Source organism: Pelophylax lessonae (genome assembly GCF_965119305.1).
Source record: "Pelophylax lessonae genome assembly, chromosome: 7".
In the NCBI taxonomy this organism is placed as follows: Eukaryota; Metazoa; Chordata; class Amphibia; order Anura; family Ranidae; genus Pelophylax; species Pelophylax lessonae.
Window position 1 is genome coordinate 145,736,498 of NC_138774.1, and position 27,988 is coordinate 145,764,485.

Sequence of the window (27,988 nt, forward strand, 5' to 3'; positions counted from 1 at the left end):
ACTGTTACCAGAGGGATGACTGGTTCAGCCCCCCCTCTCGCAGTGCTATGGGGGTGAAAGGAGTCGGTGTGTGGCTTCCTAAACCAAGTGGGCATTTATTTTGAGATGTTTGCCCAGGCACTTCCCTCTGACAGGTCCAAGGTGGGCTACCTAATCTCGTTGCTCTCCGGCAAGTCCTTGGCCTTGGTGAATCCCTTATTGGAGAATGATAATCCTGTGATACTCGATTACCTGAGTTTTGTTGCCTCCTTTCGTAGGTTATTCAATGTACCTGCCTGCTCTGCCTCTGCTGCTAAGCTCCTCCTGTCCATTCAACAGGGTAAACGAACCGTTGCCGAGTATGCCATCGAATTTTGTACCCTGGCAGCAGAGGTGGGCTGGAATAATGAGGCCCTGGTGGCTGTCTTCTCTCATGCTCTCTCCGATTCATTAAGGGATGAGATTGCGGCCTAGGATCTCCCTGATGAGCAAGGCTCTCATATCTTTGCTGATTTTGATCAATACCAGGCTCAGGGAGAGACCATCGTTTAAAGAGCACCTGCAGAGGCCTCCTACCAGACTGGCTCCTACATTTTCTTCCCCCACCCATTCCTCCCTCACCTCCCACGCCTCCTGGGGATGTGGCTTCTGGCTGTGAACCCATGCAGCTGGTGTTCACTCATCTATACCAGGCTGAGTGGGCCTTTAGAAGGAAGGAGGGCCGGTGCCTGTATTGCAGCCTTGGTGGGCATTTCCTGAAATCTTGTCCTACCTGTCCGCGAATGCTCGCACCTAAGGTCCTGTCCAGGGCAGATTTTAGGTGGAATTTTCTCGTCCCCAGTTTCCCATAAAGATAAACCGCTAATCAGTTGTCCTCCCCTGGGCAGCAGGTTCAGTGGTTACTCAGGCGTTGGTAGACTCTGGTGCTGGCGGTTACTTTATTGACAGTATGTTTGCTGCTGCAAATTCCATATTCTTGCAGCCCCGTGTGAGGTGATTCATGACAGACCCCTATAACCGATATAGGTTACCCACGAGACTGTTCCAGTTGACATGGCGATAGTGGCTGTTCACAGGGAGACAACCTGTTTCCAGGTTATTTCGTCCCCACACTACTCTGCTGTTTTGGGGTCCCCTTGGCTTCAGAAACACAATCCAACCTTTGATTGGCAGTCGGTCGAGATCCTCTCTTGGTCGCCACAGTGTGGCGCTGTTTGTATCTATGGGCTTGTTGAGATACTTTGTACCTCCTCGGATTCAGTGTTGTCCACTGAATATCATGAGTATCAAGATGTATTTAACAAGGTGCACACTGGTACTCTTCCTCCTCATTTTTACGTACGATTGTGCTATCGACTTGCAACCTGGTGCCATTCCCCCTCGTGGCAGGGTTTATCCTCTCTCGGTTGCAGAGAATAAGGCCATGGAGGAGTATGCGATGGATGCGCTTGCCCTGGGACACATTCACAAGTCCACTTCCCCGGCGGGTGACGGTTTGCTCTTCATAAAGAAGGGGGGTGAGTTGGGACCTTGCATTGATAATAGGGGCCTCAATCGCATCACGATCGAGAATGCATACCCAATTCCATTGATTACTGAATTGTTCGACCTCCTCAAGGGAGAAACAGTCTTTACCAAGCTTGACCTGAGGGCCGCCTATATCCTCCTGAAGATCAAAGAGGGCGATAGGTGGAAGACCGCGTTTAATACCAGAACCGGTCATTACGATTTATGATGCCCTTTGGCTTGTGCAATGTGCCTGCTGTCTTCAAGGAGTTCATCAATGATGTATTTCGTGAAATGTTGCAACAATGCGTGGTAGTCTATTTGGATGACATCTTGATTTACTCGGACTCCATTGAATCACCCTACCTGGATGTCAGACGAGTGCTGCAATAGTTGTGTGAGAATGGGCTTTCCTGTAAGCTTGGGAAATGTGAATTCCACCTGTCTCAGGTTTCCTTCTTGGGCTACATCAGTTCTGGTGAAGGATTCTCCATGGACCCTCAGAAGGTTTTCGCTGTTCTACAATGGCTTTACCCTAGTGGTCTTCGTTCCATTCATCCTTTCCTTGGGTTTGCCAACTACTATCGGAAATTTATCAGGAACTTTTCCTTCTCTTGGGCCAAACCTTTCTCAGACCTGACTAAAGGACAGCGATCCCCCAAATTGTACACCTGCTGCCATCCAAGCTTTCGAGGCCCTCAAGTCTGCTTTCATTTTGGCCTCCATTCTGTTTCATCCCAATCCTGGTTTGCCCTTTGTCCTAGAGGTGGATCCGTCTGAGACGGGAGTAGGCGCCCTCCTGTCTCAGCGTTGGACACCTGATGGACCCTTACTTCTTTGTGGGTTCTACTCGAAGAAGCTTTCTCCAGCTAAATGCAATTACAAGATTGGAGACAGAGAGCTCTTGCCCATTATCCTGGCTCTCAAGGAGTGGAGACACTTGCTTGAAGGTTCTGTGCTGTGGTTCCAATTCTCATTCTCATTCTCATCGATCATAAGAATCTGATGTATCTCTCGGAGGCCAAGAGGCTCACACCCCGTCAGGCCAGATGGGCCTTATTCTTGTTGCATTTTAACTATGTGGTCTCCTATTTGCCCGACTCAAAGAATGTTAAAGCTGATGCCTTGTCTCATCAGTATTCTGGGTTGTCCAGGGAGGACTCTGTGCAGACACTGATCATATCTTCAGATCATATCATGGCTGCCATCTGCACCAACTTAACCTCTCCTCTTGGGGAACAGAGCTTGGCTGCCCAACCTGATGCTTCCACAGAGAGACCTGCTGGCAGATGTTTTGTACATGAGGGGTTGCGCATCAGACTGTTGCGCATGCACCACGTTTCCAAGACTGCCGGTCATCCTGGTAAAAAACAGTTGTCCCGGGCTATTTCCCGTCAGTTCTGGTGGTCATCTCTCTGCAATGATGTTGCTGCCTATGTGGCTGCTTGTTCGGTCTGTGCCCAGAACAAATCTACGTGGCACCTTCCCTCGGGCCTACTGCATCACATTTCAAATGGGGAGCATCCCTGGTCTCACCTGGCCATGGATTTTATTGTGGAACTTCCCGTGTCTCGAGGTTACACGGTTGTCCTCATGGTTGTCAATCAGTTCTCCAAAATGTGCCACTGGGTTCCATTTAAGCGGCTGCCTACCTCTCAGGAGCTTGCCTCAGTGTTTGCCATGGGGATTTTCTGCTTGGACGCGCCTTTTGCTCCCAGTTGGGTATTCGACTTTCCTTCTTCTCAGCCTACTATCCGCAGTCCAATGGTGTCGCTGAGTGTTCCAACCAAGCTCTGGAGCATTTTCTTCACTGCTATATCTCATTCTCTGACCATTAGGACAATTGGGTTGATCTGCTACCCTGGGCAGAGTTTGCCAGAAACTCTGCTTCTAACTCGTATTCCGGAATGTCTCCATTCATAGCCAATTATGGGTTCCAACCCGTTGTGTTGCCTGAGTCATTCTCCCCACAGGACATCCCGGCTGTGGAGGACCATCTTCGTGCCCTCCGTTCCTCTTGGGTTCAGATTCAAGAGTCTTTACGGGTCTCTGCACAGCGTCAGAAGCTCCAGGCAGACTGGAGACGTCTTATCTTCTCCTTCCTACCAGGTCGGGGAGAGGGTGTGGTTGTTGACCTGTAATCTCAAACTCAGGGTGCCCACTTCTAAATTGGCACCCAGTTTTGTTGGGCCTTTTTGCATCCTCCATAAGGTGAACTAGGTGGCCTATGCCCTTGATCTTCCTCCTGGAATGCGTATCTCCAATGTCTTTCATGTGTCACTTTTGAAGTCACTGCTTTGCAATCACTATACTACTTCATTTCCTCACCTTTGTCCCATTCCTGTGGGCAATCAGGAGGAGTATGAGGCTAGCAACATCTTGGATTATTATCTGGTCTGAGGTCAGGTTCAATACTTGGTGCACTGGAAGGGTTATGGTCCTGAGGAGTGCTCCTGGGTTCCCTCCATTGATATTCATGCTCCCGCCCTTCTCCGCGCTTTCCACAATCTCTTTCCTCAGAAACCGTTTTTTGCTCCGCAGAGGAGGGGCCATTGGGGGGAGGGTACTGTCAAGGTCTTACCTTGCCTTCCTGTTGGCAGCCATGTTGGACATGTGCAGACTGCTGTCTCTTATAAGCTGTTTGCATCATCACTTGCCTGCTGCTTGGGCGTCACGATGATGTTGCACATCTGACTATATATATATCGCCTACACTCCTTGCCCTTGTGTTTGTGCTCCAAGGTGCATAACTGCTAGCAGTCTTCTGTTCTCCGTGTTCCTCCGTGCATGACCTGGCTTGGCTGATGACTTTCCTGGCTCTAGACGCCTCATCGGCAGACTACCCGCTACTGGACTCGACCACGGCTTGGATGACTAAATGCTTCTAGACTCTATCCCGGCTTGGATGACTATCTGCTTCTCAACTTGACCCCGGCTGCTCCAGATTTTGCTCCTCACTCTTGCTGTGCATTTATTGTTGTTGCCCTAATAAACTGCTTTATTTTACTTGCATCTTCGTGTGGTCTGGTTTCCTGGAACCCTGACAATCGGCACAACCTTTAGAAGGCTTATCTTAAGTTTGACTTTAGTCATTCAGTGATGTGGACTATATTGTTGGATATACAGATGAACACTAGATGGAGAGAGATTTGTATATGAAATAGTAAACTCTACGTAGTTATAATAACTAGTGTTTAGTCATTAATACATTATTGCAGCTTTTTAATCCTCAATACATCATTTAATTGTATTTTTAAATGTAAGCAGCAGGGCTTTTTTTCCGGCGGAACTTATGGACACTGGCTGTGGGAAGAGCTATTTTTAAATTGGGCTAGGAACTGTAGCTGATCCGTCTATGGAATAAGCAGCTGGCCGACACTGCTTTTGTAGTTTAAGCTAATGGTTGCAGCATTCCTCTTAGTCTCTGATGGAGTATATATTGCTAGTTCTCATGGATTTGCAGCTCCACCCCGTGCAGAGTATCCTGGAGCTAGAAACCAGGGGGCACTTAGCAGCTTCTCCTCTGACAGCTGGAGATATTGGGTGGGGCCATTACATACTGCTCACAGACCACCCTGCCTCTACATACTGCTTACAGACCACCCTGCCTCTACATACTGCTCACTGACCACCCTGCATCTACATACTGCTCACTGACTACCCTGCCTCTACATACTGCTCACTGACTACCCTGCCTCTACATACTGCTCACTGACTACCCTGCCTCTACATACTGCTCACTGACCACCCTGCCTCTACATACTGTTCACTGACTGCTGTATCACTACATACTGCTTACTGATTGTCCCACCACCACATACTGCTTACTGACTGCTGTATTACTACATTCTGCCCACTAACTTCCCTTCCACTACGTGCTGCTGCCTGCCCTGTTACTTTATACTGCCCTATTTTGCCACTACATGCTACTGGGAAATGAAAAGCTCATCTGATAGTGCCCTGACTCCCGGCTGGGTTTTCAATTTAGGGCTCATTTGTACCAGTGGTGCCCTCTGAAGAGCAATCTGCATTCGGATTGCTTGGTTTGCTGATTGGTTTCTATGCGGAACTGCATCATATTTTGCAGTCTCTAATTTTAGTAAATCAACCCCAATGAGTTTGTGTTGATAAGAAGCATGCTGATTAGTAGAGAAAGCAGAGTGACAGATGAGCTCATCATTGTAAAGCTTCAACTTTTACTATTTGGTAACAGGCTGGGGCAGGTCCAGGACAACCTGAGTTACTAAACCCAGGACCCTGCATGCACTATATCTGGTCACCCACAGTGCACAGAACATGGAAATGCAATCATTTTAGTAAATCTAAACTGCTAAATATATTTTCCCATCAGCACTGTATAGCAGTCTTGTGACTTCTATCAGTGTCTGGTTAAAGCTTGTAGGAGGGGTTTTCATTCTCTGACTGTCATTTGAGGTTGCAGGACCCCTGACCCTCTGTTCGGACAGTGCTGATTGGCCGGTGTTGATCACATGCACTCCCCCAAAGAAAAAAAGGCCTCTCTTGCAATACACATCAAACTGAACATGTGCAGAGTGACTCGAAAGGCTCTGTACTATCAGGGGATGGATTTGGGACAGTGGGAGAAGGGGAGGACCAGACAGGATCAAACAGCCTTTTTACACAATGCAGGGGATTAACCCCTTAGCTTCCGCAGTGAGTATAACAAGCATGCTTTACTGTATTTACACACTAATTTTACTGTTGTGGGTTTAGTAACGCTAACGTATGCTGGCCATCAGACATCTAGTGGATGAAAAGGGGACATCTCTGGTTTGAAGCTGAATATTGCAGCAAAAAATGGTGTTATGCTATTTTTCAATGGGCTATTTGTTTTATTTTTATTTATTTTTTATTTTTTAACTTAATTTCTACTTTTAGGCACAGAAGTACGCTAGTGAAATGAAAAAGTCCCATTAAATAGTTACTTCATATATGTTCATTCACAATATAATCTAGTTTCCCCTTAAAGAAGTTTACCACTTCCATAATTTTTTTATTTAGTTAGTGTCACTCTTTCTGTTAGGACAAGTTAACAGCTGTTTTCAATGTGTAAAAATGCAGGGTCTAGAGCTCCTCCACTTCTATTTTACCAGAATTGAGGTTGTAAAACAAATTCCACAATGTCATCTAGGAGAGAATTACTACTGAACATTATATAATCTACTGCGTAGCGTTACCTGTTTCCTTTCTGCACCATGTACATCAACCAGGACACATCTCTCATTCTCTGTGTGCTTCCTTCCCTCCTTCCTTCTTCCGTCCCGTTTTTGTCCTTCCCACTCCAGCAGTTTTGGCTCACATTCCTGGGTTTTCCTCAAATCCAGTTCTCTTTTCTGATGCTGTGCTCAAAAAAAAAAAAAAAAAAAGAAAACATTACAATCGCATACAGCGTAATATTTAGCTGAAGTGTGATGGTAAGAGATGGGTCTCCAGAACTATCCGAATGTCTAAGAGTCATTAAACTTGCTCAAGATTATGTTGACCTGTAACATTTCCAAGATCAGCTGTCATATTATGCTCTTTGCATTCTGAATGATATAATTCCTAAGGCTCCATTCATGCTTGTGCGACTTATGTAACTTTGGACACTAAGTCACATGACATGCCACACCCCATATTTTTCAATGACAAATATGTGCAACTTAAAGTTGCAGCGACTTTAGCCATAGACTGCAATGTAAGTTCTCAAAAGTCACACCTGAATGTTATACGTTGGACAGTTGTGCAACAACTGTCCATTATCATGGGTCAAAGTCAAAGTGGCATCCAAGTCGCACCCCTTCAAAGATATTCCAAAGTTGCATTCCAAAGTCGCATGACTTTGGAGTTGTCCAAGTGTGAATGGAGCCTAATAATAAAACTGTTTTCTCAAAGAAAACAGTCTGGTGGGAGCCCGTGATCACCCACTGGCTTAATCTATTGATTAAATGAGCTGAAATTCCAATTGCCACTACAGATCCTGGTTTTATTCCAGCCCCCCTTCTCTGTGCAGTTATCATAGCTGCATGTTCCATGTTTTACAAAAAAATTGTAAATTGATGAGGCAGGTATGTGGGAACTCGAGCACAAAAGTCTCACCACTAAAGTCCGTAAAACATATATGAAATTTTCAGCTTTTAGGAAATGTATACTAAAAAAACCCTCTAAAAATGCAAGCAAGTCTTTTATTTTTCTATGCAGTGTTCTATGTTTGTGGAATCTCAGGCCTGTAAATTCACGTAGACGCCTTCATCCTAGAGCCTGCAATCTGAGACTGTCTAGATTATTTATTAAAAAAAAAAAATGGGGGGGAGGGGCTTACATATTTAATATAGTGACACTTTTTCTTCTCCAGAAAAAGCAGTGCTGCTCTCAAACACAATAAATAAAAAATATGTTACAAAACATAAATATAACTAGTGAAGAATTCAAGTGAATAAATGGTTACTGCCCCTTTAAATGCATGGGACAATAATGTTTGAATGGTATATTTGTAATTCAAAAGCAAAACAAATAATATCTGTCCCTTTGAAATAGCATGAAGCATTAGCGTCAGTTCTTCTATATACCACCTGACCAGTAAGGGAAAAAAATATACGTAAATTTGAAACTTATAAAAAATGTGGGTGAGCCTCCTTTCAACATATAGCTAGATAATTCTAGTCCACTTTTACACTTCTCCAATGATAACCCCCACCAACACACCACACTCACCAGAAGATGTGTCTGCTTAAATTATGGGCAGCATATAGGCATTTTGATATTCTCCCAAGAAGGATGGATCACTGTTTTTTGTTCTTAGCAGGCGGTCCCTTTAAGGATAGTAACCCTTTGGTGATGGTATCAGTAGGGCCATCACTTTCCAGGTCAGCAGATATGTAGTTCAGCTGTGTAAAAAAAAAGTGCTCACCACAGCAGCCAGAAATGTTCAAATAGACAAAAGTGCAGATGGTTTGGAGCAAAGAAGGGAAAATATCAAAGTCCATGTGCGGCAATAAAGTCCATAGAAGTTCAGTGTAATCAGGATAGTCCTTAGCAGTAGTGGCAGCTGTCCCAAGAGTAAGCCAACTGTACAATAGAACCACCAAGAAAAAAGGGAAGCACTAGATAAGTGCAATAGGTTAAAAGCCACTATTAACCCATCGGAGATAAAAACCTATAAGATAGTTTATGGAAACATGCCCATTGTGTAAAGAAAGGAACCACTGTTTCCACGTCCTGTCTATACTCCTGCAGCAATGGAAAGGCTGATGGCGGTGCAGGTTACTACTAACCTACCGAGGCCCTCCTGTTACTGACATCTCCTTCTCGATGTGTGCCTCACGCTGGTCAGAGACCCTTCCAGGATCCCTTTTAGCATCCCTGATTCGGGTCTGCACCACCTTCGGCCCTTCCATCGCTGCAGGAGTATTCACAGGATTTTTGGCTCCTGTGGTGAGCAATTAATTTACACAGCTGCATTACATATCTGCTGACCCCAGAAAGTGATGGTCTTACTTATACAATCACCAGAGGGTTAGTATCCTTAACGGGACCGCTCCTAAGAACAAGATGCCGTGATTCATCTTTCTTGGGAAAAAAATTAAAATGCCTATATGCTGTGTATAATTTAGGCAGACACATCTTCTGGTGAGTGCGGTGTGTTGGTGGGGGGGTATTACTATGATGAAGTGCAAAAGTGGACTAGAATCATCCAGATTTATATGTTTAAAGGAGACACATCCACATTTTTATAAAAGTTTCAAATTTACGTATATTTTTTTTCATGGACTTGATATATAGATGAACTGAATTATATATTTCTTACTCTAATGCTTCATGTTATTTAACCACTTTACCACCGGAGGATTTTGCTGTCTTACGTCCAGGCCACTTTTTGCGATTCGGCGCTGTGCGACTTTAACTGACAATTGCGCGGTCGTGCGACGCCGTACCCAAACAAAATTTACGTCCTTTTTTTCCCACAAACAGAGATTTTTTTGGTGGTATTTGATCACCTGTGCGCTTTTTACTTTTTGCGCTATAAACAAAAAAAGAGCGTTTATTTTGAAAAAATAATATTTTTAACATTTTTTTTATATGAAATTCCCCCCCAAAAAAATGTAAAAATCAAATTTTTTTTAAATTTTTGGCCAATTTGTTTTCTGCTACCTATGTTTGGTAAAAAAATCACGATAAGGGTATTTTGATTGGTTTGCGCAAAAGTTATTGCGTTTACTAACTACGGGAAAGATTTATGTCATTTTTGGTGTTTTTTTTTTTTAACGCGTAATGGCGGCGATCTGCAATTTTTTTTGCGGGACTGCGACATTGCGGAGGACAGATCGGACCCTTTGCTGACATTTTTGACACTTTTGGGGGTACCAGTGACATTACTGCAGTAATCAGTGCTATAAATATGCACTGTTACTGTAAAAATGACACTGGCAGGGAAGGGGTTAATTTTATTGGAGAGGGAGGGGTTAATGTATGCCTGGTGCTTACTGACGTGTGGGAGGGGGAGGTGACTATGTGACACAAGGACAGATCGGATGTTCAGCTATGCTGAACACTCCGATCTGTCACTCCCTGTCACTTAGGAGATCCGCCCGCTCTGTTTACACAGGCGGGCGGATCTCCTCACTCGAATTCCCCGACGATCGGGGAAGAGCGGCGGCGATCGCCGCTGCTCCTCCCCTGGCCCGACTCCCGCTGTGACTGAAAACAGCGGGAGCGCGCCTCTGGAGGAGTCCAGCGACGTAGGTCTACGTCCCTGGGCGGGAACGAGCCCTATTGCTGCAGTAGAAGCAATGTGACTGGAGGTAAAGTGGTTAAAGGGACATTTATTTATTTGTTTTGCTTTTGAATTGCACTCATACCATTCACACATTATTGTCCCATGTCATTTAAAAGGACAGTAAATATTTATTCACTTGAATTCTTCACTGGTTATATTTATGTGTTGTAAGATATACAGGCAGTCTCCGGGTTACAAACATCTGACTTTTAAACGACTCCTACTTACAAACGGAGGAAGACAACAGGAAGTGAGGAGAAATCTACCCTTAGGAAGGGAAATTCACTCCTGTAAGAGTTCTCATGGGAAAAAGGTGTCTCCGCTGAAGCTTTATCACTAATCCTTGTTTCCACAACAACCCAAAATTTTTAAAATAAAGTTGTCATAGGGACAGAAAGTGAGGTGAAATCTTCTGAACAGGGGTACAGACAGCAAAATAAATGGTACAGGGGTGTTAACCCTTCCCTATGCTATCCAAAAAACTTAAAACTTATTTTTTTGGCTGGAGCTAAACCTAAAAAATGTACCTGTTCAGACTTACAAACAAATTTGACTTAAGAACAAATCTACAGTCCCTATCTTGCTTGTAACCCGGGGACTGTCTGTACTGTGTTTGAGCGCAGCATTGTTTTTTTTTATTATACCATTTTTTTGATCTTTTAGTGCTAGCTGCTGTTTTCTGCTGTTTTGGCTAAGCTCTGACTTTACATTTTTCACTTACTCTTCTCTGCATTACAGTCAGCCCCAATCTATGAGCGCAAGTTGAAATTGAACATTTAAACCTAAATTATCGCCTGATGTTTAAAAAATAATGAATAAATGGGATAACAGAATTATACACATATTTTATAAGTTGTTTTTTTAGTGAATATGCAAGGTACATATAGACTAAATTGAGTAATTATATTTCTATGATTGTTACTTTGGTCTGCAGGATACCACAGCTGCAATAGATGTAAAAGCCCCGGCCCCCCTATCATTGTGTTAATAGGACCTACAGTATATATTATTGTGCGGGTTACCTGCAGCATAACACAACTGCAAGAAAATACATTTTAAGTAGAAATCCCAGGTTTTCTCATGTGGTTCATTAACATCTATGCACTGTTTTAGTGTTTAAAGTAGTATTAAACCCAAAAATAAAAATATAATATACTGCAGCTTACCAATCATTAAATGTGGTGACTGCATTGGTTTTCCTTTTTTTTTTAGGCTTTTTCCCTCTGTTTTCACCTGGTGGACTGGCCAGTAACACCCCTCCTGTATTAGTATGCCCCCCACTCTGGATGAAGAATCACAGGGACACCTTTGAACAGCATCATTATCAGCCTGGGGGGAGGGGAGTGTTAGTTGTACTACAGGCTTAGATGTACTAACAAGCTGAAGCTGAACTCTAGCTCACACGTTATAATCAGTTATAACAAACAGGTTTTTTTTTTTTTTCCTTTTTGTATAAATGTTTTGCATAAATAAAAAAAAAAAACCTGATCATTGTAAGCACCCTTTTCAGTTGTAAATACTTTACAGGAACGTTTGTTCTGTTGAAAAACAAAAGACTTAATGGCTAGATCACTAGGTGAAAATAAAGGAAAGAAAGCCTAAAAATTAAAATGAATGCAGCTTTCACATTTAATTGGTAAGCTGCAATATAATTATTGGAATTGGAGTTTAATATCGCTTTAAGGGAATCTGTATGACCCATTCACACCTGCGTGTGCACGTTAGCCCAATGCTGCAACATGTACACATAGGTGTGAATGGGCCCTTGGTACATCATAGGTGACATTTCAGTGGTGGGAGCATGCTGTACAAAGATCCTGAATGCCTACATCCTCCAGCTTTTTCCGCTGCTCCTTCTGTTGCTCGATCCTTTTCTGGCGTTCGGCCAAGAGCTGTTTTTTGTATTTCTCCTGGTCTTTTAGCTTCTGTAATTGCTGCTGTCTCTGAGGATCTGATCTGTTCTTGTTTTCCTGTTGCAATCGCAAGAATTCACGGCGGAGAGTCGATTCGCCAGGAAGATTAACAATGGAGCTTAAAAAAGATAATGGAACTTTAGTTTGTGTTTTTTTTTTTTCCCTTTGTAGTCTTACAAAGATTTAACCTCCCAACAAATGAGAACTTTGCAAGCTTAGCAAAATGTGGAAGTTGTTAAATATAGAGCAGAAGATGTCAAAAGACACTTATTTTCAACACTCTCAAATGTGGAGAAAAGCAAGTTGTGAAATTAATTTTCCAGCAAACAGCCCAGATTTTAGAATGTAGAGTGACTTTTCTTGGTAGGATTGTGACCAGATGCCCACATGATGGTATACACATGATCATTCTATAGCCCAGTCAATGAGTACTGAAAGGCAATGAGGACTGCTATATCCAGTGCCGGGACAAGGTCATCCAGAACCCAGGGCAAGGATGCCAAGATGCGCCCCCTTCCCTTAGGGTTAGGGTCAAGGTACCCTCCTATCCCTGCAATAAACCATTGCGCCCAGGGAAACCTCCCCTCCTGCCCACTCTTTGTCCCGGCCCTGGCTAAATCTGCCTATTGCATAGCCAGGCTCCACTTTCTGTTCTGCAGTGCTAAACAAAGGTTGTCAGAGGAACAATGAGGTTTGAAGGCGAAAGTGTTCATCTGGTGAATGAAAGGTTTTCCTTTTGTCAGTGAAGCCTCAAGCCTGCATGAGACCCTAATGTCAAACCTGATCAGGAACCTCTTTTAGACATAACTGAATTACATTTAGTTTAATGTAGCCATGTGCACAATAAACAGATATTTTTTTTACTTCTATTTTTTTCTTTTTGTTTTATCACTTTCAGCCACTTTAGGTCTACAAGCACACACTTCAGTGGTAGCTGCACATCGATACTCTAGACTGGTTTCGTAAAGTGGCATGTAAGTAACCGTGGGCTCAATTCACAATGAGTTCTTTTACTCCTAAAATCTGAGATAACTCATAGATTTTTTTTCACACATTTTTTGCAATTCACAAAGAAGCTACTAAAATAAACTTATTTCATCAAAATTTGAGGTTTTTTACTCATAAAACCATGTGGTATTTTTTTAAGGGATAGATACAGTAGAGAAGGATTAGAACCCCTACTTTTTTTTTTTTTTTAGTGCTAATAAAGAGGTAAAATGGTTTAAACCGAAATATGCTGACTCACAAGTCCGTGTGGTCCCTGCAGCATATGTATTAATATAAAAAGATGACTAGAATACCAAAGGGAAGCCACTTTCAAAGGACACATATGGCATATCAAAAACAACCAAGTTAAATTAAGTAAAAAATATACAATACTGTATAAAATATATTTTTAAATGTCAAATATTGAATAAAAGGTTTTAAAAAATCAGACAAATATTAATACCATTTTTCCACCATTAAAAAAACTGAAAATTGTTATCAAATACTTACCGTAATTTTCCTTTCCTGATGGACTCCATGGCAGCTTACGTGTGGGTTAGTCCCGCCTCCTCCTACCTCATAGGACCCTACTCCCATAAATTTTTACTCCGTGCCAGAGGCCATGTTCCATAAATAGCCTACTCCAGCAGATGGGAGGGGACTCCAGCTGCCATGGAGTCCATCAGGAAAGGAAAATTACGGTAAGTATTTGATAACAATTTTCCGTTTTCCTGACAGACTCCATGGCAGCTTACGTGTGGGAAATAACTAGCCAAACACACAAGGGTGGGAAACTGCTGGCCAAAAGAAATTTAATTTGCACCATCAACAGACAGACAGTACTTGCAAACCAAAGTTAACAGAAGACAATGAAGCTGGCTCAATACAATAATGAGTCATGAAAGTGTTACTGGAAGACCATGATGCCGCCTTGCATATTACTTCAGGGGCCACATGACAAGAAGCCGCCCAGGACGTGGACACCCCTCTTGTCGAATGCGCGGTCACCGCTTCTGGAGGAGCCAAGCCCTTGGCCTTATATGCCCATTGGATGGTCTGAACAATCCATGCCGCTATGGATCTTGAAGAGGCCCGCAAGCCCTTGTTCTTTCCGTGAAGGAGAACAAATAGATAATCTGAACGCCTGAAGGAAGCTGTTGCATCCAGGTACAGTCTCAGAATTGCACCCACATCTAATGGATGTGTATCCGGATCATCTGACGATTTGAATGTTGGAAGGACAATCTCCTGGTTCTCGTAGAAAACAGAGACCACCTTGGGGTGTGATCCCAACATGGGGATAAGAACCACACGATCTGGGAAGAAGGTCAGGAATGGTTCTTTGCAACCCAGAGAACTAATCTCGGATGACTCTTTTAGCCGAGGTGAGGGCAACCAAGAAGGCCGATATCAGAGACAGATCTTTAATGGAGAGTTGCTCCGTGTGACTTCTTCTGACGTCAGAAAGGAAGTTCAAGACGAGTGGAAGATCCCATTTAGGGAACCTTGGCTTCCTCTGTGGCCTGAGTCTGGAAGCTCCCTGAAAGAATTGACGAACAAGGGGATGAGACGCCCAAGAAGTTCCTGTGAAGGCCGAAATAGCAGAAACTTGCACACATAGTGAGCTAACAGATAATGGTAGGTCCAGTCCCGACTGCAGGAAACCAAGAATATGCTGGATATTCAGGTCATTGCATGACCCCCCTTTCTTGGTAACAAAATCCATGAACTTGGACCAGATCCTTCCGTAGACCTTGTTAGTGCCCGCTCTTCTGGCACTTAAGAGAGTAGAAATTGCCCCACTCGGGCAACCTAACGCCTCCAGCCTTTCCCTCTCAAAAACCATGCCTTCAGGTGCAGATGAGCCGGGCATGGGTGTAGAATTGCTCCCTGGGACAGAAGGTCCGGCCTGATGGGTAGAGGAACTGGATCCCGAAAACTGAGGAGCATCAGCAGTGGAAACCATGGCCTGTTCGGCCAGTATGGGGCTATTGTTAGCACTTCCACATCTTCCATCCTGAGTCTCGCCAGGAACCGGAGAATGACAGGAACTGGGGGAAAGGCATATGCCCTGTGGAATCTCCAATGGTCTGTCAGAGCATCCGTCCCAAAGGCTTGGGGACAACGGAACCTCACATAATAATTCGGAAGCTTGTGATTGCATGGAGATGCAAATAGATCCACTTCCGGCTGAAATTCCAGAGAAGTGAGCCACTGGAAGACATTGGTTGTGAAGGCTCCATTCGTTGTTGTCCAAGAGGACTCTTGAGAGGAAGTCCGCTTGAACATTCTGTACCCCCGGAAGAAACACTGCAGTGAGGTTGACCAGGTGTTTCTGGGCCCAATATAAGATTGGATCTACCTCCAACAGGGAGCGACTGGGAGTGCCTCCTTGTCGCTTCACATAGGAGACCGCGGTCGTATTGTCCATCCTCAGGATCACAGAAGTCCCTTCTATTAGGTGACGGAATGCTTTCAGAACGCAGAATGCGGCTCGCAATTCTAGAGTACTTGACACTACCCTGTGAGCTTGGAAATCCCAGCTGCCCTGGGCTATCTCTGTCTGATAGAGGGCACCCCATCCGGTGTTGCTGGCATCCGTGGTAACTGTGATCCAAGAGATGGGCATGATGGAATGGCAATTGAGGAGATTTTTGCTCTGCAGCCACCATGGAAGGCTCTCCCTCATTGATGATGTTATGCGAATGAGGTGATTTTGATCTCCTGGACGCCACTGATGGAGAAACCCCACTTGGAAAGGCCGCATTTTCCACTGTGCCCACTTCACCATTGGAGTCGTGGCTACCATGGTCCCAACCACTCTTAGACACTGAGATGCTCGAAGGTGAGTGGCCGTCATAGCTAGGCGTACCCTGTCCCTCACTACCGGGATCTTCTCGAGGGGCAAAGAAATTGTGCCTCAACTTGTGTAGAACTGAGCTCCCAGAAATATTAACGACTGGGTAGGCTCCAGGTGGCTCTTCTCCATGTTCAGTAACCAGCCGAACTCGCGAAGAGTGGCTATTACCTGAGACCTGTGTACCAGAAGTTGTTCTCAGTCTTGTGACAGCAGGAGCAGGTCGTCCAGATAATGGTGTAGACGGACACCTTTGGTCCTGATCAAAGCCACCACTGCTAGTAAGACCTTTGAGAATATCCGCGGCGATGTAGCAAGCCCAAACGGGAGACAGACAAACTGTAGATGATTCTGATCTACTGCGAATCATAGGAACTTCTGGTAATCTGCTGCCACTGGCACATGGAAATAGGCATCCTTGAGGTCGATTGACACAAGCCAGTCTGCCGGTTGTATTGCTTGACAGATGGTGAATAGCGTCTCCATCTTGAATTTCTCCTTCTTGATAAAAGAGTTCAGGTGCGTGAGGTCTATGACCGGTCTCCAAGCACCGCTCTTTTTCTGAACCAAGAAGAGAGGGGAGTATAGACCCTGGAACTTCTCGCTGGTTGGAACTGGAACCACTGCGCCTTGAGCCACCAACAGATCTACGTAAGACAGAAGGCCTTGTCTTTTCTCTTCTGACTGTGGCAATGAGGTTGGAATGAACCTCAGTCTGGGTGGACTGCAGAATTTCCAGGAATGGCCTGTTGATACTGTCTTGACGACCCAGAAGTCGTTTATCGAGGCTGCCCAGACGTGTTGGAAGCGTAGTAGCCGAGCCCTGACTTGCTCCGCCTGGGCAGGCACAACGTCAAAAAGACTTCGTGGCCTCCCGACCACCAGAAGACCCTCCTCTGGGTGCTTTCTGTCCTGAAGGCTGCGGTCTTCTCCAGTTCTTTCGGAATTGACGGCCAGGCTTTTATAGGCGAGCATCCCTTGATCGATCAGCCCCTTGCCTGGGCTGAGACCTCTTCTTGTCCAGCAACCGTCTATCCTGGGGAAGGAACCCCGACTTACCACCTGTGGCACGGGAAATGGCGCTTTCTAACTTGTTGCCGAATAGGGAGGACCCCTCAAATGGAATTCGGCACCAGGCCTGTTTTGACGCAGGATCGGCCAACCAAGGACGTAACCAAAGAGCCCGTTTTGCAGTAACCGATGAAAGCATTACCCGTGCCGCAAGGCAGACCATGTCTAGGGAGACCTCCCCCAAAAAAGCCGCCGCCAGCCTCAGCTCATGTATTGGCGAATCTCTTGCGACTTCTTCCGACACGCTTCTGAGTGTTGTGTCCACACTGTCTGTCCACACCTCCATTGCTCTAGACAGGGCTGCGAGAGCCAATGCTGGCTTGCATGCCATTGCTGCTGACACATAGATGCGCTTGAGGTCTGAATCAATGCGTCTCTCAAGGCCATCCTTAATGGTGACTGTGTCTTCAAGCGGAAGGGTGACATGACACACCAGACGCATCAGTGCTGCATCCACCAGAGGTGCAGATTCCAGGTGTTTAACCTCTTCCGTTTTAAACGGGTACATTTTGTTCGCTTTGGAGAGTAGAGAGTTTTTTCTCTCTGTGCAGCCCCATTCGTCTGTAATGATTTCGCCGACCTCCCCTAACAGGGGAAAGAAAGGGCGTTCCTTCTTGAGGTGCTTAAAATACCTCTTCTGTTTAGAGGGTGACTCTACCGGCTCATCCCACTTCAGGGCTTCCTTCACAGCTTTAACCAAGGAGGGAACCATGGCAAAGTCAAAACCCGCACCAGGGTCGTCTGCTTCAAGCTCACCCTCAGATTAGTCAGATGAGGAGTGACTGTGCTGGGAAGGCCCAGGGATATGAATATTTTCACCAGCCGGAGTACTCGCCATCCTGGGGGAGGAAGTTCCAGCACGAGCAGGATCCAGGGTTTTTAAGGACTCCTTAACTACTCTCCTGACCAGCGACTCCATATGCTGGTTGCTGTCTTCCCTTTCGTTTGCAGCATGTGCAAAACAGGGCTCACAGAGCGACTTTTCATCAGGCACCTGTGCCCCACATCCCCAGCAGGATCTTTTGTTAGAGTGGTGGTGTCCTGAAGTAGCTCCAGACTCTTCACCATGTCGCCTAAAGGACGACCGATGGCGCCTGGAACTTGATGATGAATGCCGCGTTTGCGACCTGGGAGGATCTTTATCTTCACGGGCTAAGTGACGTCTTTCAGACCTAGAAGGGCTTTAGGAAAGAAAACAAAGACTCAACAGAACAGCAGAAAAAACCCCCAAACATTACAGGTAGAGGAATAAAACCAATCTTACCTGTAATGTAAGGGCTGGCCACCAGGGGGCGGTGAGACATCCATATCACTTTAGGAAACTGCAAGAGATCCATGAATGAGTGACATGCAGAGAGCAGGCAGGAAGCCTATTCAGCATAATCACAGCCATCTCTCACCTTTAAAAGATTCCTGCAGAGCACAGGGACGCCGCTGGAAACACTGCTGAACAAACCCACAGATAGCTGAAACTGACAGCTATTTGAATTTGCTACTGGAATGATGTCACCGCCCCCCTCCCCCCACCTGTGCAAACCAAGCCTCGATTCAGATCGAGCCTGGAAGGCACCGCCCCCCCACCTGTGCGAACCAATCCTTGATTCAGATCGAGCCTGGAAGGCACAGCCCCCCCACCTGTGCGAACCAAGCCTTGATTCAGATCGAGCCTGGAAGGCACCGCCCCCCCACCTGTGCGAACCAAGCCTCGATTCAGATCGAGCCTGGAAGACACCAGGAAGCAGTGGAGCGGAGGGGAAGGACGTGGAATGGAACCCCATGCATCCCACAGCCAAACTAGACTCCAGGGAGAGATAAGTAACAAACAACAGGAGAATATACACAAACAAACTGCTGCCATAGAATGTAAAGCAAAGTACATCACCACTTCCACGACCAGACCTTGGACCATACGGACACCGCGGCTGCACACACGATAAGGCGTATTAATGGGCCTCCTGCTAATAGCTGGGACTATTGGCTAAATGTCGCTTTGCCTGCCATTGGCCAGGTTTGTAAACTCTTCTGACAACTGACTCCACGCCCTTGTCCTACCCCGCTAATAGCTAGGGCGTGCTGGACATGAAGGGGACACCACTCGATCCAACGTGCAGACCGCCAGGCCTGAATCGGGAATCTTCATGAGGTAAGATTTGACCATAATCCTTTCAGGAGGAGGACAAAAAAGGAACACGACCTCTGGCACGGAGTAAAAATTCATGGGAGTAGGGTCCTATGAGGTAGGAGGAGGCGGGACTAACCCACACGTAAGCTGCCTTGGAGTCTGTCAGGAAAAGACCATTTTGCCATTGGGGAGATTTGCCTTCACTTCTGTCCAATAGCCAAAACAGGAAACCCCATACAAATAAAAGAATCCTTTGGGGCCCTCCAGGTCCCCATTGGATAATTTCCCCTCTTACTTTTCTGAGGACAACCCAAAATTTGGGATTTTCTTTCACTTTCAATGATAATGGTAAACGGGACAATTAGAGGGTGAATCTTCCTAACGGGGGTACAGACAGCACTAAAAACCTGACAGGGCTGCTAATTCAGCTCCACTTTATCCAAACCTAATAAGAAGGTAGAGACTCCTCTGAATTGGCTATTAGATTTTTATGTTACATTATATTATAAATACCTCATACCTGGACCTCTACTTAATTAACTCATGCATTTATTTGTTTCCTTAGTGAATTGTTTTTAACACTGTTTTATGGGTTATTTACCTCATGATTTTGGTTTGTGAGGTAAATAACTCATGAGGTGATAGTGAATTGACATTTTCAGCATCTCATGAGATAATTGGAGAAAATTTGTCACATGATTCAATTATCTCATGAGATATTCTGTAGTGAATTGAGCCCAGGGTGACAACACTAGTCTACCCTTGGAAGACAGTTGTTACCCAATATTAGATTGTGCCTCAAACAAGGACCTTCATGGCGGGGACAACTAGGTATTTTAAGAAAAGCAGCAGATTTAAATTGATATGAGATTTTATTGATTGGGTTGAATAGACTTTCATGTTTTGGTAATGCCAATAACTAGATCACATATCAGATTTAGTTTATATATATATCTAAAGGTAAGCTGTAAACAAAAACAATAATCATAAGGTTTATTCTTGGCAGTGCAGCTTTTGTGTGTTTAGCTAGCTTTAGTCAATTCACTAGCATATTCTAAACCCATTTAGATTCCCCACACGGGGTAAGCATTGTGGACAGAGGTATCTTCCCTGCCAGCTATTGTATTTAGACAGCCGCAAGATCTGATGTCTGAATACCCAAATGGGGACTGCATTAAATAGGATGCAGTCCCTGTTTGGCTGGCAATTTTCAATTTTTAATTACATTTTGTCAAGGCAGTGTCAACAGGGAAACCAGCTTGAATTTCGATCGATTCAGCAGAAATCAGTGGAAACTTAAGCTGCATATTGCCAAGCTTAACATGGTAAAAACCCAGCAATGAAGAAACAAGCAGCAAGTGAATCTAGTGTTTGTAAAAGTGTACGTTGTCTAAACCAGATGTGCTGGAAAAGGAAAAATAAGCAGGTGTTTTAATATTCCCATAAAGATTTTTTTAACCTAAAGCTCCTTTGGCAATCAACTGTTTGGCTATGACTAATACAGAACATCTGTAACACAGTACAGAATTTGCATGTATGGAAACAAAAGCACATTTAAATGGCGTATTTGTTAAAAATCTAAGTTCATGCTTTTCTTTTTTGTAGGTTAAGTATTTCTTTTCTTTTCTCAATTGCATATAATTATTTTCCTTTCCTAATTGTCATTCCTCACTTTGTACTGCCCATGTGCCCCTCACCATTTCATATTCCACAGGTTGCCATAGGATTTGTGAATGCAAAATAACTCGTGTGCGAAACCAAAATGACTGATGTATTCGAGATATGATATATGATATTATGTATTCAGTCCTGACCAGACTTCTGGGGTTGAGCACCCCACCCTCCCACACCTGTACTCTATCAGTGTCCACTAGCAAGCAGATATAGGAGGAGTCCCTTATAATGCAGTTGCACATCTCTCCCAGTAAGGAGTAAGCATCTCCAATGGTAAGAGGTTGGATTTATCCTTCTTTTTATGGATAGTGTAGGACTCACTGACAATGGGGTACTTTGACGTAGTGGTGGGCTTGAGCACGATATGGCCATATGGGGGGACCAAATCCTCATTTTTTGCCTTTATATGCGATAGTCATTTCTTTTGCATGTGTGCGCTATTCTCTGTAAATCAAAATGACTGATGTGATTACTAAATTGACTCTGTCAATCAGACAGCGATACCAAATCAAACACAAGGGGGCGCCTGACTAAGTGCAGTTTGAGAAAATCCAAATGTATGTATAAGTGCCGGTTCACATTTGTGCAATCACAGAGATCGCATGTAATTCGGAGCGCACTGCTCCTAAAATTACATGCGATCTCTGTGCGGTGAAAATTCAGCCATACAGTCTGTATGGCTGAATTTGCACCGCAATCGCCCTAAAAGATGCACAAGACCCTTTTTTTGGTCCACAGCAGAATCGGATCGAATGGTGGTTCACAATAGTGCGATCCGATTCTGTGCGAACTTTCAGATTGCACTGCGATATGCGATCTGATCTGGGGGTGTTGTTAACTTTTAATTGACACCCCCAGCATATCACATATGGCGGTGTGAACTGCCAGGGGTGTGGATGCAATGCTGGAACACGCTGTATATTCGCAGTGGTCCTGCATCGCACAAATGTGAACCGGCACCTAAAGCCAATAAGCAACTCACATGTAAAAAGGAACAAACTGGAATATCACTTCATCTCAGGCACGATGTTATGGTCATCTCTAAAGGGCTCGTCAAGGGTCATGACCCTCATAACATCGTGCCTGAGATCATGTGATATGCCTGTGTGTTCCTTTTTACATGTGGGTTGCTTATTGGCTTTAACCACTTGACCACCGGAGGATTTTGCTGTCTTCCGTCCAGGCCACTTTTTGCGATTCGGCGCTGTGCGACTTTAACTGACAATTGCGCGGTCGTGCGACGCTGTACCCAAACGAAATTTACGTCCTTTTTTTTCCCACAAACAGAGCTTTCTTTTGGTGCTATTTGATCACCTGTACGATTTTTACGTTTTGCGCTATAAACAAAAAAAGAGCGTATATTTTGAAAAAATAACTATTTTTAACATTTTTTTATATGAAATTCCCCCCCAAAAAAATGTAAAAATAATTGTTTTTTAACATTTTTGGCCAATTTGTTTTCTGCTACATATGTTTGGTAAAAAAAATCGCAATAAGCGTATTTTGATTGGTTTGCGCAAAAGTTATTGTGTTTACTAACTACGGGAAAGATTTATGTCATTTTTGGTGTTTTTTTTTTTTTTTAACGAGTAATGGCGGCGATCTGTGATGTGAGCGGTCGGCAAGTGGTTAATAAATGCATTTAGCTTTTCTCATACTGAACTTAGTCAGGCACCCCCTTGTGTTTTTTTTTTATACTGAAGCTTACAACAGCCTTACAGCAGAACGGGTTCTGATGACTTATGTTTAGTCAACACTACACAATAATCAGGTAGACATGACCCAGATAACATACAACCAGTGAAGTCAGAACTGTTCTGTGTTAAGCTGGATACACACTATACAACTTTTGTTGTTAGATTTCCTTTAGATTTAACTTCAACTATGTAGTGCAAGGGCCTGCCTGATTGCATACAAATTTAAAGTGTTTGAATATTGTGACATCAAGGTGAGTTAAGTTATGCCTATCACTACTTCAGGACCCTGTTACCAACCTGCCAGTCTCACTGTTCCTGCATGGTGTGGGGTTGAAAAGCCAGGGAGACCCCTGCAGTCTAGGAAAAACAACATCATCAGAATCTAATCTTATGATGTTCCCTGTATGCTTGAGGAAACGCAATGCACTGGGGAGGTTTGCCTACTCAGGTCTTTCATAATTATAGATATTTTTATTCCCTGTGTTAAGTGGGCGGAGTCACTATCTGCTGTCCTGAATGATGACCAAGTGAACCAGAAGTGTACATTTTTTTTTTTTTTATAGCCTATAGCTAATAGCTATCATATAAAGTATGAGCAGGTGACACGCACCATTCAGAAATATATGTAAATCTAGTGCTTTTTTTCAGCCGGAGCGTGGCGGTATGCAGTTCAAGCACCTCCAGTACGAATGTATGTACTGGCAGAAATTCTTGGGCATTCAGGCAAGCACCTCAACATATCTTAGCACCCCCAAACAGCTGCCATAGAGCCTCCTATAAAATGCAAAATTCTCTACATCCCTAGCTGGCACTAGGTTGTCGCCCGCAGTAGCAGACACTAGGCGGTGGAACTACTTGAGTGCAGTCAAACTGTGGATTTATCTCAACTGCATTTGCTGAATGTTTCTGTTGGCTGCAGGGCATTCATTTTTACTGCCTTTCTTGGTATCCATAACAAATTCCATATAAATTACTTAGTATCACAAAATGATACTTGGTTCCGTACTTTCTAAATGCAGAGGTATTGGGGGCTGTATAGGGGGTGAAGACAAGGGACGTGCGCAGAGTTGGATAGCAGGTGGAGACGAGAATGAGGTGAGGTGTAGGAAGAGTACCTGCATCTATTCTCTGACAAAAAAAAAAGAAAAAAGCCCTGTGTAAACCCAATTGCTAAAATCTCAAAAGCTTTTTCATGTTGATGTTGAAGTTTTCAATCATTTTAAATCTGCAGCTTACAATAAAATACCTGGTGATTGCAGCATGAAGGTCCTTAGTCAATTCTGGTTGAATCATGACAATGCTCTTGTCTCCCAGTTGTGCTCCTGCATTGTCACACTTTCACATTGACTTCCAATGGAGTCTACAAGTAGCTGTTTAGGCACTACACAGACATGGTCTACCCACTGTCACTATTAGAAAAATGTCCTGCAGCTATCACTGTAATGCATGTAGAAAGGACTGTAAAAAGGCACTGAGATGTAGCAAAGGATGAAATAAGTGAAATTAGTATGTTATTAAATTATGAAAAATGTTTTATCATGCTGCTTTAGCTATTTAAATTCCCTTAATTTAGCGATTACATCTACTTTTATAAAGCTGGAGTTGGCCAGTCCGCATTGGGCATAAATAGAAAATCTTCTGCAGTGATATGAAAACCATTTTAAAAATGGCCTACAAACTAGTTGGCTATATTTGTCTAAAAAGAAAATAATATTCCTTGATCTTTTTCTGGAACATTCTGTTGCAGGATAGCATGCTATGCATAGAAAGTAGTTTTACTGCTATATGTAACTATGTATTCTAAAATTCTCTGATAAGAGCCCAGTCAAGCTTCTAAAGTAACTTTGTAATCTCCTTTGACTTTGACAGGCAATATACTGCTTGTACAGTAGCAGAGTCCTTTATCTTGTGTGCCATAGTTTATATCCTTGGCAGGCTGGATAAGTCCTTAGCGATTTATCTGAAATGATCTTTTGTATTGCTGTTTAGTGGAAATCTTTTGTCCTATGGTTGTGAGTTTCCACTTTATACAGTGAAATAGGACTTGTGGCTTAATTACCTTGGCTCGCCTTCTTCTTCATTCATCTCCTCATCTTCCTCTTCACTTCCACTGTATTCGTAGCCGGTTTCATCTGCAAAAACAAAGTGATGCAGCATAGGTGGGTATAGTATTTTTGAAGTCTGAGTGGTCTCTATGTGAAATGTAAAAAATGGTAATTGAATTAATTCACTGTCATTCAGATTCTTAAATTAGCTTCTATAAGACACAGTTGAGAACCATTGCCAACAAGTGATCAATTTTCTGAAATATAATGCAAGCAAAATGTAAGATTAGGAGATCTTAGTATATATTGAGGAGAAGCCGTGGTAAAATGCACAACCTTATCTCTCTCTCTCGTAATACCTTAGTTCTATTGGGAGCCTGGTTAGCGAAGTCCGCTCCTAGCTTATATGTTTTTACATATTCAGCTACTATAGCCGGTTATACACGGAATGATTTCCCAATCAACAATCAGTGTGTTCAACAGGCTTTGTGTTCTCCTGGGATGGGGGGGGGGGGGGGGGGCGGGGGTTTGATGCTGAACTGGCCAAGAATGGAACCGTCTATGGCTGGCTTATGTCACCAGTGTTACCCTTCAGATTAGCAAACGTGAAGTTTTTCTGCACACTACATATAGTGTACAAACATAAAGTACGACTATAGGCAAAACTTTTTTCATTTTGGATATGGTAAGGGAGGGTAATATCAGATCTTTTTTTTTTTTTTTTTTTTTTTTTGCCACCTGTGTCCCATTTGGGAAATTTTTCAATTTCCTGTCCCATAGCTAAAACAGGAAGTGGGAGGAAATCCCTGCAAACGAAGGGACCTGGGTGACCCTTAGGTCACCAGAACTTGTGTCCCCATTGGAAGATTTCCACTCTATTACTTTTCTGGGGCCAGCCTGAAATTTGGAATTTTTCTTTAAAAAACCTGACAAGGGTTCACGTTTCTCTCTACTTAAAAGTAAAACTTAAAGGCAAAATTTTTTTTTTTTTTTAGTTTTGGATAAAGTGGGTGCTAAAATGGTAGATACAGTAAATAGATGTTTCTATTGAGGTACAAGTTCCAAAATCGATGATTGCCGCCAATGCACTGTCAAAAAAGCATGAGAAGAATATTTGGTCAGAAGAGAATTTTGTGTCTGCATAGGAACCCCTTCATCAAAAAACTAGTGGCCTTCACTATTGACTTATTTTATGGGCTCTGCATGTGGCCCCAAAATGTCACATTCCTCTCTGTGAAAAAATGTTCTTCCAATGCTTTATTGAACTTTTGTTTAAAATCTTTGGAGCTGTAGGAACACACTCATGAGGGACTGGAACCACAACATGCAGCAGTGAAATGCCGGCATTTAGCATACCAGGAAGTGTTGGCTGATTAGGATTCTACTTGTGGGTGTAGCTCTGCAAGAGAAGGGAAAATGCAATCGCCCACAGTGATACTGGAAAGTATTAAGGTGCTTTTAACGTCTTAAAACTTACTTTAAGACTGGTTTGTCTATTTTTTGTTTTTTTAAGACATTTTAGTCTTGACACCAAAGAAAACCATTTCCCAGTACCAGTTTACTTTTATATGGCTTAGCCAGGAATATAGAATACAATGTGAGGTGACAGTAATGGCATTGTGGGGTAATAGTGCCCTGTTGAGTACCTTGTTGCCAGAACATAAATGGCAGAAAATGGGAAAGATCAAAGGTTAGGGATATGGCAAAGGGAAAACAAAGTATGAGATGAAAATCTGAATCAGTCACACCCACTTTTCCTGAAGACACTATACAAACCACACAACATTTCTATATACTTACCCATGCATTCCCTGCTTTGCAGTAAATCGCTTGAAAGGTTAATAACATATTATTCTTTTTTTTTTTTTCTTCAGTAAATAACAACATATCTTAAAACATCTACCCTTTTCTCTCTTTTTTCTTGTTCTGTCAAGGTGGTCTTTCAGCATGATGCGTATCTGCCGCTCATTTTGAAGATCGCGAACAAAAGAATGTTTTAGCAATGTTTCTGTTGTTGGGCGATGTGCGTGATTTTTAATGAGACAATTATCAACAAAATTAAGAAATTTCTTTGACCTGAAGGAAAAAGAAAATAAAACCATGAAAGTGCATAAAGGCAAGGAGCTAATTAATGTGAGCAAAATATTTTATAATTGTTGGATTATGTGATGTCCATAAATTAAAATCTCTCAGGTGGGAGAACATTGCCTGGCTCTTGGTTTTAGTGCAAACTTTTTTGGAAAGCCACACCCATGTCACACTTTGGAGCACTTTACCCTTAGAGGAGTAACTGAAAAATACATTTTTTTCCTAGTATACCTCCACTGCCATAGGCCAATAAAGGGTACATTCTACTAAAGGGTAAGATTCTGTTAGTACAATTTCTCTCTCAAGGTGACCACGCAAGCTCACTGCACTGTATGTAGGAGCAGTTTTGTCACCCTAGGGTGCTCTCCTGATTTGGATTACAAATGCCTACTCTCCATTACATAGTTGCATAGTTACATAGTAGTTGAGGTTGAATAAAGACAATAGTCCATCCAGTTCAACCTGTGTAGGTGTGTGTGGACGTAATTATTTCATTGGATAGGCCTTTGTAGTTTACAGAAAATAGGTGGGAAAGCTGATAAAATTTGAGATAACTCAGGGGACACCTACAATTACAAATTTACTTAAAGGGATGTTTTGCCATACTATCACCAAGTGGAGACAGATTGGCTTGTGTCTATAGTCTATGTCTATAGTCAAATGTTTTTTTACAGGCTGCTCTTGCACTTTACTGGAAACCTAACCCGTGCAGCTTTACCCAAGAACCATTCCATTTACTTTCTCTCCTTCACACTCTTTAACCCCTTTACCCCCTCAAAAAAATCATATAGCCTAGGCCCAGCATGATGTGTTGGGATTTACTAGAAAATCGCAAAAAAAGGCCTGTTCTTATTTACATATGAGTTTTAGTTGATTTATTCAAGGCAATAAAGTAAAATGGTCACCAAAATAGAAAGGTAGCTAGCATATTAAAGAAGCATAGCCAAAGCTTCTCCTTTGTTTTACAGGAGTGCAGTTTGTTCTGTACTCCTGTGACCTGTTTTCAGCCGACCACAGGCTAAAGCCCCCTGTTGGCTGCCTTCACTCAGCCGGTCCAGGCTCAGGAAAGATCCTGACTTTAAAGTTGGGATCCACCAAGATGCCTGGACCAGCCCCTCAGTGAGCTGCTGAGTCTGAGCCAGCTACTCCCGTCCCTTACACAGCCCAGCACTCCAGTGAACACTGGAAGGTCAGAGCAGAGAAAGAGTGATTGACTGTGAGTATGATTGTTTATTTTTTTAAAAAGCCAGGCAACCCTAAACCTTAGTATTAT

At 43.5% G+C, this 27,988-nt stretch overlaps 1 protein-coding gene across 1 annotated transcript in view; it reads right to left on the bottom strand.

Annotated features, from left to right (window-relative positions):
- NRK (Nik related kinase) overlaps positions 1-27,988 on the bottom strand; it is a 489,556-nt gene that overhangs the window by 184,239 nt on the left and 277,329 nt on the right. The window contains exons 10-13 of the mRNA XM_082263406.1: positions 26,531-26,703; positions 24,642-24,714; positions 12,091-12,292; positions 6,684-6,845 (exon numbers count right to left, since the gene is read on the bottom strand). Coding sequence (XP_082119532.1) covers positions 6,684-6,845; positions 12,091-12,292; positions 24,642-24,714; positions 26,531-26,703 — 610 coding nt within the window. The remainder of the gene's footprint in view (positions 1-6,683; positions 6,846-12,090; positions 12,293-24,641; positions 24,715-26,530; positions 26,704-27,988) is intronic.